We start from the raw sequence: 15,078 nt of genomic DNA, 5'->3' as shown, positions 1-15,078 counted from the left end.
GAATGCCTACGACAGCCACAACCGTTGAAGCAAGACGTAAAATGATCGTTTGTTCGAGCTCGACCTCCATGGCTCTATCTTCGGAAATACCTTGTAAAAGGAGGATTGGATAGCGTCTTGACTTAGCGTTCGTGGGACGGTCTGAAAATTTCTTTTATTACAATCCTGCGTCTGGATGCCGCAAGCCGTCTTCCAGTCAAATGGGAGCTCCGTCCCGCCTAATTCTGTGGCAACTTCGTGGTCGACCGCTGCATGGGGTTGTAAGAAAGTTGATCTCTGCTCCAGTTCATAGATCGAACTACATTTGCCGTCTTGGGAACCAACGCCACATTTTGTGAAAACGCATTCAGCGCCGACGAATTCTTCAATCCCACCAACTCAAGCCCTCCATTTTTTCAGATATTTGATGCTTTGTTCATCAATGTTCTAGGTGGATCGCTTGTATATGAAGTCCCTTCAAATTCCGCATTTGCATTTGCTCATGAGACACCTATATTGAGACGGAGGAGGTTTTCTTCTGTCGAGAGATTCAGCCAACGCCCATTGTCGGACCTTTTGGATTCCCTTTATTTATAGTCAAGTGTCTCGCGATCGCTACCATTTTTTTTTCGTCTCCTGTCGTACCTCAATCTTTTACAACCATTCGGGTGAAGACTGAGGTACGCTTTTACTTCACACATTGATACAATGCTTACAACTACCTAGATCGTTGTTTACTGACATCTTCGCTAATGATGCTGAAGACGACCTTTGAATGAGTGATTGGGACAATAACGATGTCATTTCAAAGGTTAGTATAGCGGTGGCTGAAGTGGCTATTGATGCTATCAAGGCATCTGGAACTGTCAATATTCCCTCTGCGACTGTAGCTTGTCGCCCATTTTGAACCTGGCGCTTGAACTTCATGTCCAAGACATGATAGCTGGGTCTCGCAGAAACAGTCCAAATGGCAAATGGCGGAACAGGGCCGTACCATAGCTCACACCTGGTTGTCACGTCTGGTCGCGCACAATCTCATCCTTTGATCGTACTCATTGATCCCCATCCACCGTACGATACCACTATTCTCCTGGACAACTTCTTCGGCAAAGTTATATACGGTTTATATGCGACCAGCTGATAACGTATGGACCCATTACGGCTGGGCTCGGTTCGCGTTGTAATGGACGAATGATATTACATTCTCACCCGACGGCTCAACATGTTACATGTTAGCTTCTCTGGCGTAGCTTTCTAAATCCATACTGATGAATTCGTGCAGCGGCGACACTTAAAGCGAGGGAGGAGGATTTGGGGGGGCAATCAAACACTTCCTGCTGCAGTGTACAGAGTTTTTTTGTTCATCAAATTACTCAGTTCATCGCATCTTTATCTGCTACGTATTTGTCGTTGACCTTGAAACTGAAGTACTGAAAAACCGTAGAGTGGTCGCGTACGTCGACACAGGGGCCGCAGATGGTAATCACTACGATTCTATGAATTATTTAACTCACTCCCCAGCCATCAATGGTAACGTCTATACCTCTATTGGGATGGTGCGTCCATGCCTATTTCCTTTCTCTGTCTAGCAGCTCTTAGACTGAGCTAGGTTTGGAACAATAAAGGAACACTCAGCGGGAGATTTTATCTGGAAAACGGGATCTGCAAATCTAGTGTTCGCAGGGCCTGGAAAGCTTCTCGCACTGGAAGACACGAAAATGTTTCTGGTTAGAGTTTCGGCTGAGGGCAGGGTGATATGAAATATAGACTACCAAGGTAATGAAGTTGCAAACCATTGCAGTTCCCAGGAATTGAACGATCAGGATCTTAGAGATGAGTCTATCAAATTGAGCCTATGCTCTACCCTGTGTACTGGAACAAGTAAATTGGTGTATACGACGACCACTTCCGTAATTCAGGTAAACGATTGTGAAGTCTGGCCGGCACTCTTTTCATCTGTGGCAATGTTGGTATTAAGTTTCGTCCTGAGATAGGGTCAGTCGGGCTCCTTAAAAACGTCTCTTACTTACTGTTCTTCAGCTAACGAATCTTCCAAGTCCGAAGTATCATCACCAGCAGCTTGAGCTTGAGCGATCTACATAGCGTGGCATGAGCCTTCATAACAACAAGAGCAGAGAACTGACTTTGATGTTGAGAACCTGAACTTCTCCGGTCAGCTTCAGGACCTTGTTCTTGATCTTTCCGACTTGTAGAGCATCAGCTGGGATGACAGCCTCAGTGTGCTATTCGAATGAATGGTCAGGATAATCACCTGTAGCTCCACTGGCCGCAGCAATGGCAGGATCGAAGCCTTCGGTTTCGGCAGATTCGGCGGCTTCCCTCATTGTCTGCATATTATCCTGTTTGGGTAATAAGTCTTCTTTGGCACTCGCAAGACGAGAGAACTTGAACAAACCAAAGTTTGACTATCAACAGTGGCTAAATCGACGTTTGCGAAGGGATCTGTGAAAGTGCTCCTTGTCAGAGCGATCATTAATCAGTGAGGACTGAGGACTCGCCAACAAAGACGGCATTGGCTTCAGCAGAAGCATTGCCAGCAACACCGTCGGAGATTTGGAAGTCAGCATAGCTATCCGATTGAGTCTCAGTGCGTTGTCAGTTTCAACAATGAGGCAAGCCTACTCAAGAAGCTCGAATGCGCGAGGCATCAGGGCTACGGGTGCGGCACGGACAAGACCAAAGCACAAAGAAACAAGAGCAACGACCCAAGTAGTTTGGATCATATCAAACCCAGCGAAAGGAGAACAGAATTAGATGAATTGAGAACTTGAAAGGACAGGAAGCAGACTAGCTGTGAAAGGAAGGTAAGGAGGGAGAAACCTGAAGAAAAGGGAAGAAGGAAATGAAACGCCGTCAAGGCGTCAACAAAGGCTCGAGTTGAAAATGACAATTTCCGTGGAGCATCGTGGGCCTTATTTATATACGACCGTGAGATCCTTTAGAAATTCCGGGAAGAAGTGATGGAATGGCCAATGCAATCGCATGTCTCTTCACTTCATCTTGACCGTTGCCAGAGGAACTCGAATGAATGCATTCAGAATCACTGGTGCCATTAGAATGCGGGAAAGCATGACCATGCATGGGGAGATTCTCATATTAAGGAACACTGAAAGCCCATACAAATGAACACCATAGTCGTATCCAAGTGATCGCCAAGACTTAGGAAGTTCCTCAAACAGTAAACCGAGAGTTAAGACAGAGCAATCCTTGGAAACAGGCTGCAGTTACCACGTCGACTATCGCTCGAGGGCCGGGTCTCGCTGACAGTGGTTGTGTCACAACGCCGACTAGTTAGCCTATACGAATGGTTCAATGCAGGGACTGACTGAACATGCGTAAGAACATCAAGACACGTTACCCTGTGTGGTTATCATCGGCCAGCCTTGCTATCGATAAAATAGTTTTGGTATACGGCCCAAAAGCCAGCCTGGATCCAGTGAAAAGGTACAGGAAATTATTCAATATTAATAAAATACCACGCGGACACTCTTAGGTTGGGGGCCACGAAACACTTCGTTCTCCAGTGTCCCACCACCAGTCAGTAAACATATTCAGAACTCGCGTAATAAGTCTGTCCCCGCCCTGCGACATTGGTGGTGAGTCGGCCGGTGACAGCCAATTTATGGTATAATCGGGTTTAGTGGTATACATATGCAGCTCCGCATAAAATGGGTCATAATAAGTGGTAAGGAATAGGTCTCGAGCATGAAAGCCCGATATTCTGTTAGTGTTTTTTGAGTTCATTGCCAGAATTATAGTAAGACGAAATATTCTTACAGGTACATGATTAAGATCAAAAACAACTGGACGATGATAGCAAACGCTATCCATGACAACGAGGGACATCGACGGCCCACCTGAGCCGGGATCTGTTCGCGCGGGTCAATAATATGCACGGTCAGGATTGATCGCTAACTTACAACGATTTTGTTCTTGCTCATGCTCTCTCGTAGGGACACAACCTTTCGTCTCACATCCTCGTCGGCGTGGTGCAACTTTCGCGCAAGCTCCTCCCTCTGCTTGCGAGATGTCTTTGACATCTGCTCCAGCTCTGTTAACCGAGCCATATCGATGTCAGGGCCCGACCTGTTAGATATCTCTCAACTGACAGTTGCATTTGTGGTACGAAAACGAGACTTACTGGCAAACATCCTCCAGACCTTGCGCAATTTGTGACAATCCCTGTCGCATATGAGTGACCGCCTCCGTTCGTGTTAAAGGTTCTTCCATGCTGTCATCGACTTCACGCCCCATAGCATCCACTATTCGAATTGCGCTCCGATTACGAGGAGAACCGTGGCTCTTATCTGGTTTCTCTTCCTTCCCATATTCATCCACGAAGTTCACAGTTGGCGTCCTTCGAGACTTGGAGGGCGATACAGGTGTAGGTGGAATATCCGATACATTGCTATCAATGTTGAGAGCAGAAGATGGCCTCAAAATGCCATTCTCCCTAGTAGTGCGGGATGTCTCACTGTGTGTTGATTCATCATGGAACTCTGCAGACGAATTCGGTGTTATTTCGGTACCAGACTGGTCAGATTCCGTAAGTGGTGGATCAAATCGTACGCTCTTTTTCGGTGTCATCAGCCATCCGCCGGGAGGGGCAGGTGTCTGTGGAGGCAGGGAAGTAGTGCGTGCTAATGGAGTCGAGTTCTCAGGAGAAGGTGTACCGTCCTGAGGACCTTCTTTATCTACCGGCAGAGGATTCGATCGCGCAAGTCGTGGAGCGGGAGTATAAGACCAGGCACCAGGCGGCGGCGGCGTTTTCGACACCGTTACTTGGTCAACGGGCTCAGTATCTTGTTCGTTCTCAGAACCAGATGATGGTGGGCCAGGCAATTCTGGGAGTTCCTTTGGAGGTGACAGTGTCTGATATTCAGATTGGGAAAAAGAGGACCTTCGATGAGGGGTAGTGAACAATGGCTCTGAACTAGGTGGAGTGGGTGGCGCAGATGGCGATGACAAAGGGGATGCCAGTGGTGGAGTGACGGGTGGGTCAATAGGTCGGCATGGACGTGATTCGTCTCGTGTTGTTTGTGACCAAAGCTGCAGGGAAGGGGACTTTCTTTCCTCAGTCTGTGACTGGGTTAACGTCGCCGTTTTGAGTGTGGGTGTACTCTCTTGAGGCAAATCCTCATCAGTATCTTGAAAGAAATGTAATTAGCGAAGGATAGTGCTACTTAGTTCTGAACCGACCTGTAGACTGCTCGTCATAAGCATGGCCTATCTCGCTGGCTTGGCTGCTAATAGGCTTATCGTGGTCAACGGTCCTTGCTGCACTTTTAGAGTGACCTGAGAGCCTAGGAAGTCCTGATGATTTGTGTTTGGTAGCAATGGACGTTGTTGAAGGGGAAGAAGACGTCTTTGGGGAAATATTTGTCCGCTGATAGGTATCTTTTGAAGTAGGTTTTGAAGACATAGACCACGACCGTGGTCGTTTTTCTTCATTGGTGTTACTATGTGTGGGACTGATGGAGACGTTTGAATGTGAATAACGGGATGGAGCACTTCGGGAGGCAGTAGAATCAGGCGGTAACGGGGAATTTGAACGAGACGAATAGGTCCTCGGTCTTACACGCGACCGAGGAGATTCAGGAACTTTGAGGCCGGGTGAAGGAGCCCCTCGAGCAGTGACCTTTGAGTCCATGCGAGGTCGAGTTCTCTTGTAAGATGAGTGGGGCGACGTAGAAGCGGTGGGAGATGGTGGCATCGGGGAATTGGCACGGCTAGAATGGCTACGATGGGTAGTTTGACTATACCATGTTGGATGTGGGGAGTTCCAGTTCCGCTCTCGTTCATGGTCGACCTCGGATTGAACTTCTAGTTCACGATCACGTTCTTCGCTGGCGATTGTCCGCGAACTAGCAGGAGAAGCAGAACGAGAACTAGAAAGGGAATTGTGACGCTGCAGTCCTCCTGACCAGGATAGGCGCATAGCATCTGTGGAGGACTGGCTCAGACTAGACAATGTCCGACGATGGGGCTTATCCCATTGGCGTTCTAGGTCATCGTTGTGTTTGGATTTCAATTCAGCTCTACGACCCCGATCTATGAGCACGTCAGTTGTCTATTGCGACGAGAACGTTGGACACTCACGATCGGTGTATGATCCCTCAGAGCTTGCTCGGTCATTGAAAGTGTTTATCGAGGTAGTGCTGTCTCGTCTAGTTAAACCAGAATGTCCTGGTGACTTGGGGAAAGTGTGAAAAGAATTCCTATGTGAGAGATTGATGGAATGGGAAGACGACTGATTAGGACGAGATTTTGGCGGATCTGGTTTGAGAGTAGAGACTGACTGGGAACGCTGTAAGTCTATCAGATTTCGACTTGTGCCTGAAGAAGCTTGAGAGCGGTCCGCTGGACGCGGACGAATGGTTGCTTGAGGATCTACTTGTTTCTTTCGAGAAGCAGTGGAGAAAGCAACTAGAACAGGGCTTACTATACCGGAAAGAAATAGAAAGTATAGCGCACCTTTCGGAGACCCTCCATCATCACTCTCGAATCCTTGGAGCCCTCGCTGCATTTCTGAATCATGATCGAGCAAATCTGTGACAAAAAATGAGGATATTGATGAAGGATGAGACTATGTGATGCGTACTCGATTGAGCTTGGAGATAGGAGTTGAAAGACATTTGCAATGAGTGCTGGGGAGTGCTTGTAGCGGCTGGAGGTGTCGCCTGGCTGTTACCGAGGTCGTCGACCATGCCTTGAGTGTCGATGTTATCGTTTGCTGAATCTTGAAATAGTTGAGTGAAATTGGATAAGCAGACTGAGATGGAACTGACCACGTATTGAACCAAAGGCGCGTGGAGTTCTCGAATGCACACTGAAGACGTCGGCATCTGAGATATCAGACCTATAAGAGACTCCTGAGAAAATGTCAGAACGGCCTCAAAACGCGAAGATAGCTACGGACTCTCGATCTCTTCGTCACTCATGCTTTGCCTTTTGCTTATGATTCTTGCTCTCTCCTGCTTCGCTTTTCGAGCCATAGGGCTAGCCTGCACCTCGGTAACATCAAAGCTGTTCCGTCTGGGCCTGTTATCTTTCCGGGGTGTGTCTCCGGGATCGCGTCGGGCACGGGAGAATATACTCTTGATGCTTTCTTGAGCTGTACTGGTGATTGAGGAAGCAAAGTGGGGCTGGTCAAAGTCGGATTCTCGTTCTGAAGGTGATGATGGAGTCGGCAGCGCGGTAGAATTTGTGGATGATGGGGGAAGTCTGGCCATGACCGCACGGAGACGGGCAGCAGGGGTATCTTCTAGAAAAGTGGCAGATGGTTCTATTATCGAGAATGAAGATAGCACGTTCCGGGAAGGCTCGTCGTCGATGTTGAGCTCGACGCTGTTGCTTGCGACGGGATCTGAGAGGTGTGATGGACCTGACTGTGGACCATCGGGATTGCTGCGAGGTGTTCGAGATACCCTGAGACGAGGAAGTAGGGGAGGTAGCACTGATGGAGAGTCCATGCCCAAGTCCAAAACAGAGGACGAGCTGCGTGTCGTCGCGATTGCCGGTAAACAACCGTGTATAACACGTGATCAACATACGCTAGGCACAGAGGGTTCAAAGCAAATGTCCTTCTTTGATCGGTATTATATAATATCCTCAACTAGAAGTGCGATGCACCGGTGATTTTCGGTGATTTTCGGCTGAAGATGTAAACGAGCAGAAATAAGTTATCCCATGCAGAGTAAAGAGGTTGACTCGACGGCGGCTTCTGATAGATTTTGGTTGAAACAATAGAAAAAGCAGAAAATAATACTAGTTATGACTCTCTGTTTTTGCCAAATAGGGCCGGCATGCGTCGGCCGGTAATTACCGAAACCTTATGTGGCCAACTGCATAGTCGAGCTGACTCAGACAGACTCGTCGTCTGCCTTCAGCTTCACCTCAAGACAATATGGGAAAAGGTTCGTCGTCCTCGTGGTTGATGTCGTTGTCTGCATTCGTTGACTTATATTTCTCCTAGTTCACGGATCTCTTGCCCGTGCTGGCAAAGTCAAATCACAAACACCAAAGGTTGAAGCCCAGGAGAAGAAAAAGACACCCAAGGGCCGCGCCAAGAAGCGTGTTCTATACAACCGTCGGTGAGCATCTCGGACGGTTGGGTGTGGAAATGAAGCTTATTTTTTTTTGCAGATTCGTCAATGTGACGACTCTACCTGGAGGCAAACGACGAATGTGAGTGCCATTTTCGCGTCTCATTTTGCGCGCCTAGTCTGGTCTGGTCTCGCCCACCGCCTGCTATTCTTCGCTTCGGATGAATCAACAAGATCAAGCATAGTTCACACTGAAACTACCCCTGTTGACAAACATGCATCTAATGTCTTTCGCTCCTATCTGATCCCTTTCATTTCCTCTTCTTTTCAACGATGTACTTATGCTCTTGCTGCGCCAGGAATCCCAACCCCGAAAAGTAGAGTGCTTACATGCCTCTTATCGGATTAGCCTGGACACAGGAGCAGATGAGCTTGGGACTTCCGGAGTAGATTGACGCAGAGGGTTGGGGATTGTTCTTTAGTTGATGAGCGCTCTGCATATTATGTTATTCTGTGTTCCCAATACGTCCTATTTTTTTTTTTGTTTTTCAGTACTTGATTAACCGCAGCAAGTAAGCTAACTACTAAGACGCGGTGGAGGTACAGGTCCTCAGGATCCTCTCTCCCTCTTGTTCCGGTCCCTCCGTTCTTCCTTCCGAGTTCCCCTGGTGTTTTGGCATGTAATGTGGAGTAGAGTAACGGACATGTATGGTACTTTGGCCCCCCCAATATGTCCTATTGCCGCTTTGAAAGTTCTCTATTTGAGAAGATATTATCAATTAAGTATGCCACATATTCAATTGGTTTTTTTTTTTGGGCAGATTTGCTTTTTCCATCAGGCAACCATGACAAGTCTGCTTTGCTTGCGAGTCACTGCTTGCTCAGCGACGCGTTCTACGACGCGTACGCTCTCTACGCGATTTTTCTCTTCATCAGCGACGGCGAGAGCCGACGATGAGGCCCCCATTAAGCCACCTCAACCCCCGAAGCCCATCGACGACTCCACGTCGGCCCTCGATTACAAGAGGACTCAGCGTATGAGGCCGCCTCCTCTTCCTGCCATGGATCTGCCGCGCTCAAGGACCGCTGAAGAGGCGGTTACCAACATTCTGTACAATACCCCTCCTCCAAGTTTGCAGCCATTCAAAAGGTGAGTCGAGTCATAGACCGACTTAGCTTTTGAACCTCAACGGTCGACTTTCAGACATATCCTTAACTGTCTAGTACAGAATGAACCCGGTGTCCTCTCTCGCGTTTCAGGTATCCTGGCAGGAAGAGGCTTCAACATCGACTCCTTGGTCGTGTGTAGCACTGAAATTCCAGACCTCAGTCGTATGTGCATCGTTCTCAAGGGTCAGGATGGCGTTGTCGAACAGGCTCGCAGGCAACTCGAGGATCTCGTACGTGCCTTCAACTTCGTTCAAGAGTTCCCATCTTTCACATTGTTCCTTAGGTACCGGTATGGGCTGTACTAGATTATACCAACACGAGTACCATCCAACGTGAACTCGTCCTCGTCAAGGTCTCCATTCTCGGTCCCGAATACCTCGACGAGCAGCTTGTTGGTGGTCCATCGCATGACCCAAGGAAATGTGAGGATGGGAAGGAGCCCTCAAAATTAGAACAGGAGACCGTCCTCGCCCACAATTTTGAACGGGGAGGTCATCCTGATCAATTATCTGAGGCAGCCACAAATATTCCTCTTACCCCATCGCAAGCGCTTCGGCAAAAGCATCAGCATCTCCATTCGATTTCCACGTTGGCCTCTCAATTCGGCGCAAAGATTGTCGATGTTAGCACTAACAGCGTGATCGTCGAGCTCACAGCAAAGACGAATCGCGTCGAGGCATTCTTGAAGCTAATCAAGCCTTTTGGTGTGCTCGAAGCAGCTCGTACTGGTCGGTATCACTTTTCTTGGTGTGTAATACAGCCTAACATCTTTTTTCTTTCTTTCTTTTTTTCAAAGGTTTGATGGCCATGCCCCGTACACCTATTGACAATGCATCTGAGGAAGACATGTCAGAGTCAACCGGCCATGCTGTGGATGCAAGTCTTTTGCCACCGGGCTAAAAACAAATATCTTCAACATAACCCAGAGTCCCTGTCTCAATAAAAATACGGCAATTTATACAACTATTAAGATGTAATAAAACGTGGTACGAGCACTTGTCCGGATGATTAAAAACCAAAAATGCAGTGAGATGTGTATATGAAGGTCCAAGGTATCACTATTAATATGGATTTTATCAGCTTCACGTCCGTGTATTAATTGGTTGGGAGAGTCTTTCATTAATTTTGCGGACCCATGTCGCCGCCAAGTCCCGATCTTCAGCCATATATGTTACGTTCTTCGAGGGCTATGTAAGCAACGAAAGTCAGGGGGGGTCAGACGAGAAGATAAGATAGCTTACAGTTAGCAAAACAAATTCTCGTTCGCCTTTGGGCTCCACCGTTGATAATACTCTCTCCTTATCCTTTGTTGCATTATCACTCCGCAAAAGATATTCCGCCTTGACAGTAACATCTTCTGGGGACTTGAGCGGATACTTCAAGACAAAGACTCGTCGACTGGTGAGAACCAACTGTTGCGTCTTTAATTTTGTTGGGGAGACCGCAAGTGGGCGAAAAATCCTGCTCGCCCGCCGTCTAGCGGATATCGCTTGTACCGTTGAAGTAAATATCACTGGTTCGGTCGGGGGAAGATTCAAAAGCAATCTGCTGGAGGACCTCTAGGAGGTCAGTGAAAGGATATTATAAAGTGAATGGTGGTACAAACAAATCTACGGGCGGTCCATTCCCCTGGACCGGAGTCATAGCCTGCTTTCGCCCTCGTTCAACTTCCAGCAGGATGTCTGGCTGCTCTATGAAGGAGTCAGGGCCCAAGGGTAAAGGTCGCATTAACCTAAGCGCTCCAACAAGTGTACCAACTGGACTGCCGTCCGACGAGCTTTCTGGAGAAGCGCACAATGGATCGTTATTATCCTGAGGTCGTGATGATACATTGATAGGTGGTGGTGTCTTGACAGCGGTGGGCGTATCTGGAGGACTGGGCAGCTTGGGCTCAGGTGTGTCGGAGCTGCGTAGGTCAAGCTGCATATCTGAAAGTTTGGCTGGTAGTATCTGGCCACTACGTTCGATGGCGACTTGCTGAGGTTCGGCATCGAATGCACGATGACGGATAATAGGCGATAGTTTGCCTTCAGCGGCCCATGGTATGCCATCGTCTTTGCTACTGCTCGCAATTTCGTCCCAAGAGGCACCGACATCTTCCCAGTTTTTGTCTTCACCTTGAGAAAGCGGGTGCTCCTTCTTGACGAGACCAGATTCTAGGGGAGGTGCAGGATCTGTCCATAAAGTTTTCCAGTTGATGGAAGTAAAGAAGGGGTGAGAGTAGAGTGCCTTCATATCGTTATCTGACCCTTCGGTCACAGCGCCTAACCTCTGCTGAGGATCGCGGACCTTGGTACGATTAGGTAAGGTAAATCTAAATCTAAGGCAACAAAGCGTAAGGACCCACCAACAGCTTCTGGACTAGATCTTTTCCCTGTTGATCAAACCCCTCGGGGAAGGAGTATTCCATTTTCTTTACTTTCTGCATCGTCAAATATTCGGACAATCCAGAAAATGCGAATCGACCAGCTATCATTTGGTAGACTATGCAGCCAAAGGCCCAGATGTCAGAACTAATGAATGACATAAAAGAATAAGCGAAGATTCTTCATGAGGAAGAACGGACATGCCTTCTGCTCGTTTCATTTGAAGACACCAGCTCCGGGGCGATGTATTGGGCAGTTCCGACGAATCTCTCTGCCTCCACTGATGAATGGAAATGAGCGTCAAACGTGGGGGAGGAGGGTAAGAAAATAGGTTTACATCCACTGTCCTGTATCTTTGCGGTTCCGAAATCGGTTATTTTGATGCGGAAAGCTTCGTCGATGAGAACGTTCTCTGGCTTCAGATCTCTACAGGTCGTGAGCGCAACCGAAGCGGAAGGGGGAAAAAAATACGACGCACCGGTGTATGACGCCCTTGTCGTGCATGAAATGGATGGCATCGATGATCTGTGCTGCATAATACCTGCTGCAGCGAGTACTGAGTGAGCCCATGCGTGATATCAACGTCTGTAGCTCTCCATTGGTTGCCAAGTCGATAACAAAATCTAGTTGACGATTGAGCACAAGGTTCATTTTGGTGAACTATGTATGGTACACACATAAACTCCATTCGTCTTGGAAGGCAAAATGCAAGCGAACAAGGCCAGGGTGTCCGGAACCCAGCCGCAAGAGAGCGTTCTTCTCTGTCAGAGCGGTCGCCATCTTCTGCTTCCTGATTAAATAGTTTTTGTCTAATGTTTTAATAGCGTATTTTTGGCCAGTACGTAGATAAGTGGCGAGGAGCACCTTGAACGGAAATCAGCACGGTGTGGCGGCGTAAAGGAAATTTTTGCACCGTAGAGTACGAGCCCTCGCCGAGTGTTTCGCCGACATTAAAGTCCTCTATCGTCGGACCGCGTGACTTTGAGGGGGCTCTCGACGTTGACCTAGAGCTCATCTTTGACTCTGGTGGATCAGCAGACAGGGCCAGGTTGCGTGTAAGATATGACGGTGGTCGGGACGCCCTGGGTGTGGGTGGTAGGGGACTAGCAGACCTGGGTGGGGAGAAGGTACGTATGGGCCTTGGACGTGATGTTGTGGGCGCGGTGGATACATGACCAGTGTCAGAGCTTGAGGTCGAGATAACTGACGCCCGGCGGCTCAGATCTGCCAAAGACGGTGTCGAGCCATCAGGAGAGACGTTCGTGACGGCGTATTGGAGCATTCAGACAACGCTCAGACACAGCCACCAGTGCTCGCAGCGGCGACGGTGAAAACGGAACTGGCCGAGTTTGTCGAGTTTGCCTCTTAAGGTAGGTAGTTCCCATGTCAGTCGAACATTGATACTGCCATCAGCAATCACTCATCGTTCATTGTTCATTGTTCATTGTTCACTGGTCCCAGGACCCATTTGTCAGATGGATCTCAGGAATTTTACTCATTGTTCGCCCGAGTCATTGTACTGTAGAAGCATTGTATTCGTCATGCCAAGGTACATAGTTACAAAGTTAGTAGATAAATAACATAATTGCAGAGCAGATTCTTTGGATTTGTACAGATGATGCGACGATAAATTGAAAAAGGGAAAGCGACTAATTTTGATAGCATGTAATAACGACGACGGAACCTTGAGAACAACCACAGCAACGAAAAAGAAAGCGTGACAACTTCCGAGAGAATAAGAGGCGATGAGGAGACGTGAGTGAGGTCGCAGGGGAGAAGCGAATGCCGCTACAAACAGCAAGAATATATACGTGCAAGAAAGCAAATGAAGAGAGCTAGATGAATGAAAAAAAAAATAATGCAGGGGCCAGATGAGGAGAAATCTTTATGCGGGTTTAATTGGCCGAGACCCCGTACGGCAGAGGCGTAACATCGGGAGATGACCCTTGCACAAAAGGCTGCTTCCAGCTCCCCGCAACGCGTCGCGAGGCCGAAAGGGCTGCACCTGATGGAGGTTGATATGCCCCTTTATCTGCAAGTTCAGGAGAAGGGGGGGAAGGAGGCAGATTTTGAGCGTGGTTGGGTTCATACGCATCAAAGTTGATAAAGTCTTCCAGGTTATACTGAGTCATATGAGAAGAGCCGTGCGATAGCATCCCCTCGTTGGACGCGGTGGAATCCTCAGTTGGTTGCGATCCGACATTTCCAAAGTCAAAATCAAAATTGAACGCGTTGGGGTCGTACATCGGAAGTGCCACGGCGCCCAGGGTCGCGTGGTCTGGAAATGGGCCAAAGTGAGATAGGCTGAATATAGAAGGGTCGTCGGTTGACGTCAACAACGCCTCAAGTGAGTCATCAAATGTTGGATCGTTCCATTGCTCATCGCTAGGCATGGACACTGACAATGACAGGGGCTGCTGTTGAAAAAGATTAGTACAGGAAACACAACATTTCTTTGAGATAGCATACATGAGGAACGGTCGGCTGATCATGAACACTCCACGAGAATGAAAATCCAGAAGACTGCGTCGCCGCTGCAGGCGGGGAAGGCGGTAAATGTACCATCGAAGATGGAGACGGCTCTTGAAATGCATCGTTCGAGCTCCGAAGCAGCATAGACGGGACGATGCCATTTGCCGCGGCAGACGAGGAAGCCGAAGAGGCATTATCCATGGTCTCGTACCTCTGTGCGTAAGCAGCACCCTGGACGTCGGAGAGGACCTCTAGTGGCGCATTTTCAGAGGGAGACGGAGCTGCCGACATCGGTGGCGTTGGGCCAAGGGGCCCATAGCTGTCAGGATTGGCATTGAGGGGGAGGTAATTGGGAATGGGGAATGGGAAAGGCGCAGTCCGGACGGCGGAGGTGGTGGCAGTCGGATACGGTTCATAACGGTCGGAAGCGCGATCCTTGCGACCAGAGCGACGCTTACGCTCCTTGGCCTGCTTGGCCTCTTCTTTTCGGCGCTCCTTGTCCTCTTTCTTTACTGGCTGAAAACGATAATCAGGATACATCTCTGCGTGTTCCTGCTTCCTGATCTCCGCTCGTCTCTCGTACTCGCGCTTTATATCAGGATCTGCCTCTGCCCACAGTTTTGAGATGGCCTTGGACACAACCGACTGTTGAGAGGCCCCATTTGCAGGCTTGGGCATGACGCGGACCATGTCTGAACGAAAGAGGATCCAGGCGTTAGGTGGCCTTGGAGGCTTCGTCGACGATGCAGAGGAACCTGCCATGACAGCGACGCCGGGCAAGGGGAACGATAAAGGAGAGACGACCAAGACGACCGTGGATAAAAGTAAAGAGCAATCGTGGAGCAGCCGCGGAAATAAATTTCACGGCGGCAAGCACACACAAATAGCAGAGTACAGCCACGCTCGATCGGGGACAAGGGGCAATGAAATTAGAAAAACAAAAGGGACGTCCGCAACTCATTATATATCGACCAAGACAAATGCCACCAGGAATAGGTCACAAAACAAGACAATGAACAAATATC

The 15,078-nt window shown here is 48.7% G+C and overlaps 7 protein-coding genes across 7 annotated transcripts; 3 read left to right on the top strand and 4 right to left on the bottom strand.

The window, feature by feature from the left end:
- Positions 1-175: 175 nt before the first annotated feature.
- Positions 176-720, top strand: BT62DRAFT_1005769 (uncharacterized protein; the record flags this gene model as incomplete). The annotated part of the gene is made up of 4 exons (XM_043177181.1): positions 176-260; positions 293-441; positions 501-659; positions 706-720. 4 exons carry the CDS (start codon positions 176-178, stop codon positions 718-720), a joined length of 408 nt encoding a protein of 135 aa, XP_043039973.1.
- Positions 721-1,894: 1,174 nt separating this feature from the next.
- Positions 1,895-2,723, bottom strand: BT62DRAFT_1005768 (uncharacterized protein; the record flags this gene model as incomplete). The annotated part of the gene is made up of 7 exons (XM_043177180.1): positions 1,895-1,964; positions 2,010-2,074; positions 2,124-2,200; positions 2,252-2,367; positions 2,429-2,442; positions 2,503-2,569; positions 2,623-2,723. 7 exons carry the CDS (start codon positions 2,721-2,723, stop codon positions 1,895-1,897), a joined length of 510 nt encoding a protein of 169 aa, XP_043039972.1.
- Positions 2,724-3,489: 766 nt separating this feature from the next.
- BT62DRAFT_1005767 (uncharacterized protein) lies at positions 3,490-7,472 on the bottom strand (the record flags this gene model as incomplete). Its single annotated transcript, XM_043177179.1, has 10 exons — positions 3,490-3,721; positions 3,784-3,869; positions 3,921-4,086; positions 4,142-5,147; positions 5,200-6,051; positions 6,100-6,426; positions 6,475-6,549; positions 6,602-6,739; positions 6,789-6,872; positions 6,920-7,472. The coding sequence occupies 10 exons, from the start codon at positions 7,470-7,472 to the stop codon at positions 3,490-3,492; spliced, it is 3,519 nt and encodes a 1,172-aa protein (XP_043039971.1).
- A 502-nt stretch (positions 7,473-7,974) lies between these two features.
- BT62DRAFT_894924 (ribosomal protein S30) lies at positions 7,975-8,191 on the top strand (the record flags this gene model as incomplete). Its single annotated transcript, XM_043183193.1, has 2 exons — positions 7,975-8,093; positions 8,146-8,191. Coding segments are annotated over 2 exons (165 nt in total), but the record flags the coding sequence as incomplete, so codon positions are not given.
- Positions 8,192-8,867: 676 nt separating this feature from the next.
- BT62DRAFT_931899 (acetolactate synthase) lies at positions 8,868-10,352 on the top strand. The gene is made up of 4 exons (XM_043186238.1): positions 8,868-9,195; positions 9,250-9,445; positions 9,499-9,943; positions 10,012-10,352. Exons 1-4 carry the CDS (start codon positions 8,891-8,893, stop codon positions 10,113-10,115), a joined length of 1,050 nt encoding a protein of 349 aa, XP_043039969.1. The 5' UTR covers positions 8,868-8,890; the 3' UTR covers positions 10,116-10,352.
- Positions 9,805-12,900, bottom strand: BT62DRAFT_120986 (kinase-like protein). Its single transcript, XM_043179756.1, has 10 exons — positions 12,495-12,900; positions 12,259-12,445; positions 12,060-12,204; positions 11,919-12,007; positions 11,786-11,861; positions 11,563-11,728; positions 10,822-11,504; positions 10,457-10,772; positions 10,019-10,402; positions 9,805-9,943 (listed from the first exon to the last, which is right to left on the bottom strand). Exons 1-9 carry the CDS (start codon positions 12,861-12,863, stop codon positions 10,298-10,300), a joined length of 2,136 nt encoding a protein of 711 aa, XP_043039968.1. The 5' UTR covers positions 12,864-12,900; the 3' UTR covers positions 9,805-9,943; positions 10,019-10,297.
- A 202-nt stretch (positions 12,901-13,102) lies between these two features.
- On the bottom strand, positions 13,103-14,886 carry BT62DRAFT_1076024 (uncharacterized protein). The gene is made up of 2 exons (XM_043179174.1): positions 14,051-14,886; positions 13,103-13,998 (listed from the first exon to the last, which is right to left on the bottom strand). The coding sequence occupies exons 1-2, from the start codon at positions 14,813-14,815 to the stop codon at positions 13,477-13,479; spliced, it is 1,287 nt and encodes a 428-aa protein (XP_043039967.1). The 5' UTR covers positions 14,816-14,886; the 3' UTR covers positions 13,103-13,476.
- Positions 14,887-15,078: the final 192 nt, after the last annotated feature.

The sequence above is a fragment of the Guyanagaster necrorhizus genome, assembly GCF_019112545.1.
Source record: "Guyanagaster necrorhizus MCA 3950 unplaced genomic scaffold BT62scaffold_12, whole genome shotgun sequence".
NCBI lineage: Eukaryota > Fungi > Basidiomycota > Agaricomycetes > Agaricales > Physalacriaceae > Guyanagaster > Guyanagaster necrorhizus.
This window is presented reverse-complemented; position numbering and strand designations above follow the sequence as displayed.

What these genes read in the sequence shown, in the direction of transcription:
- BT62DRAFT_931899 (XM_043186238.1), top strand. Translation starts at nt 8,891, where the DNA reads ATGACAAGTCTGCTTTGCTTGCGAGTCACTGCTTGCTCAGCGACGCGT. An exon ending in AGTTTGCAGCCATTCAAAAG is followed by an intron (nt 9,196 to 9,249) that starts GTGAGTCGAGTC and finishes GTCGACTTTCAG; the next exon opens with ACATATCCTTAACTGTCTAG. An exon ending in GCTCGAAGCAGCTCGTACTG is followed by an intron (nt 9,944 to 10,011) that starts GTCGGTATCACT and finishes TTTTTTTCAAAG; the next exon opens with GTTTGATGGCCATGCCCCGT.
- BT62DRAFT_1076024 (XM_043179174.1), bottom strand. Translation starts at nt 14,815, where the DNA reads ATGGCAGGTTCCTCTGCATCGTCGACGAAGCCTCCAAGGCCACCTAAC. An exon ending in ATCAGCCGACCGTTCCTCAT is followed by an intron (nt 13,999 to 14,050) that starts GTATGCTATCTC and finishes CTTTTTCAACAG; the next exon opens with CAGCCCCTGTCATTGTCAGT.
- BT62DRAFT_120986 (XM_043179756.1), bottom strand. Translation starts at nt 12,863, where the DNA reads ATGCTCCAATACGCCGTCACGAACGTCTCTCCTGATGGCTCGACACCG. An exon ending in TCAAATGAAACGAGCAGAAG is followed by an intron (nt 11,729 to 11,785) that starts GCATGTCCGTTC and finishes GTCATTCATTAG; the next exon opens with TTCTGACATCTGGGCCTTTG. An exon ending in ATCTAGTCCAGAAGCTGTTG is followed by an intron (nt 11,505 to 11,562) that starts GTGGGTCCTTAC and finishes AATCGTACCAAG; the next exon opens with GTCCGCGATCCTCAGCAGAG.